The sequence below is a fragment of the Penaeus monodon genome, chromosome 19, assembly GCF_015228065.2.
Source record: "Penaeus monodon isolate SGIC_2016 chromosome 19, NSTDA_Pmon_1, whole genome shotgun sequence".
Classification (NCBI taxonomy): Eukaryota; Metazoa; Arthropoda; class Malacostraca; order Decapoda; family Penaeidae; genus Penaeus; species Penaeus monodon.
The window spans coordinates 35,341,192-35,341,710 of record NC_051404.1 but is presented as its reverse complement, the minus strand read 5'-3'; the positions used below and the strand labels follow the sequence as shown (position 1 = coordinate 35,341,710).

At 40.5% G+C, this 519-nt stretch overlaps 1 protein-coding gene across 2 annotated transcripts in view; it reads left to right on the top strand.

Moving 5' to 3' along the window:
- Nucleotides 1–517, top strand: part of LOC119585194 (CDK5 and ABL1 enzyme substrate 2-like) — a 16,879-nt gene extending 16,362 nt beyond the window's left edge. For both annotated transcript variants that reach the window (XM_037933844.1, XM_037933843.1), the window contains one exon: nt 95–517. In XM_037933844.1, coding sequence (XP_037789772.1) covers nt 95–235 — 141 coding nt within the window. In that variant the 3' untranslated portion in view covers nt 236–517. The remainder of the gene's footprint in view (nt 1–94) is intronic.
- The last annotated feature ends 2 nt before the right edge of the window (nt 518–519 follow it).

The window sequence follows — 519 nt, the reverse complement described above, 5'->3', positions numbered from 1 at the left end:
ATTTTTAATGGTGTTAATCTTGATTATCTGCATAGACTTTTCCCTTACTGTTTGGTGACCAGTCACATTCATTCTCTCACACTTCTCTTTCTAGAAAACAGAGAGTACCTTCAGGCTGAACCGGCGTGACCTCACCCAGTGGGAATTTGCAGCCCTAGTGGCCCTCGAATTTGGGCTCCACCTCCCCACTTGGCATGTGAATCCACACTATCAACGGCTGCTTTTTGAGTCCTGACGAAAACACCGCGACGTCAATTATTCGCATACCTTGTGATGATCTGCTAGAAAGTGTCGTACCATTAGTGGGTGGTGGAAAAACTATGGCTTGGCTTCGTATAGCACTAGAAGGTATATAGTTTTTTGGGGTTTGTTTGCTCCTCTTGTTTCCTTTTGTCTTTTTCTTTACTTTGAGTGTATGCTAGTTAATGGTAGAGGAGAGTAAGTTGTTTTATGTTGATAATAATAGGATGATTATTATTTTTTCCTTGCTGTTGGGTGTTATTATTATTCTAATATAGA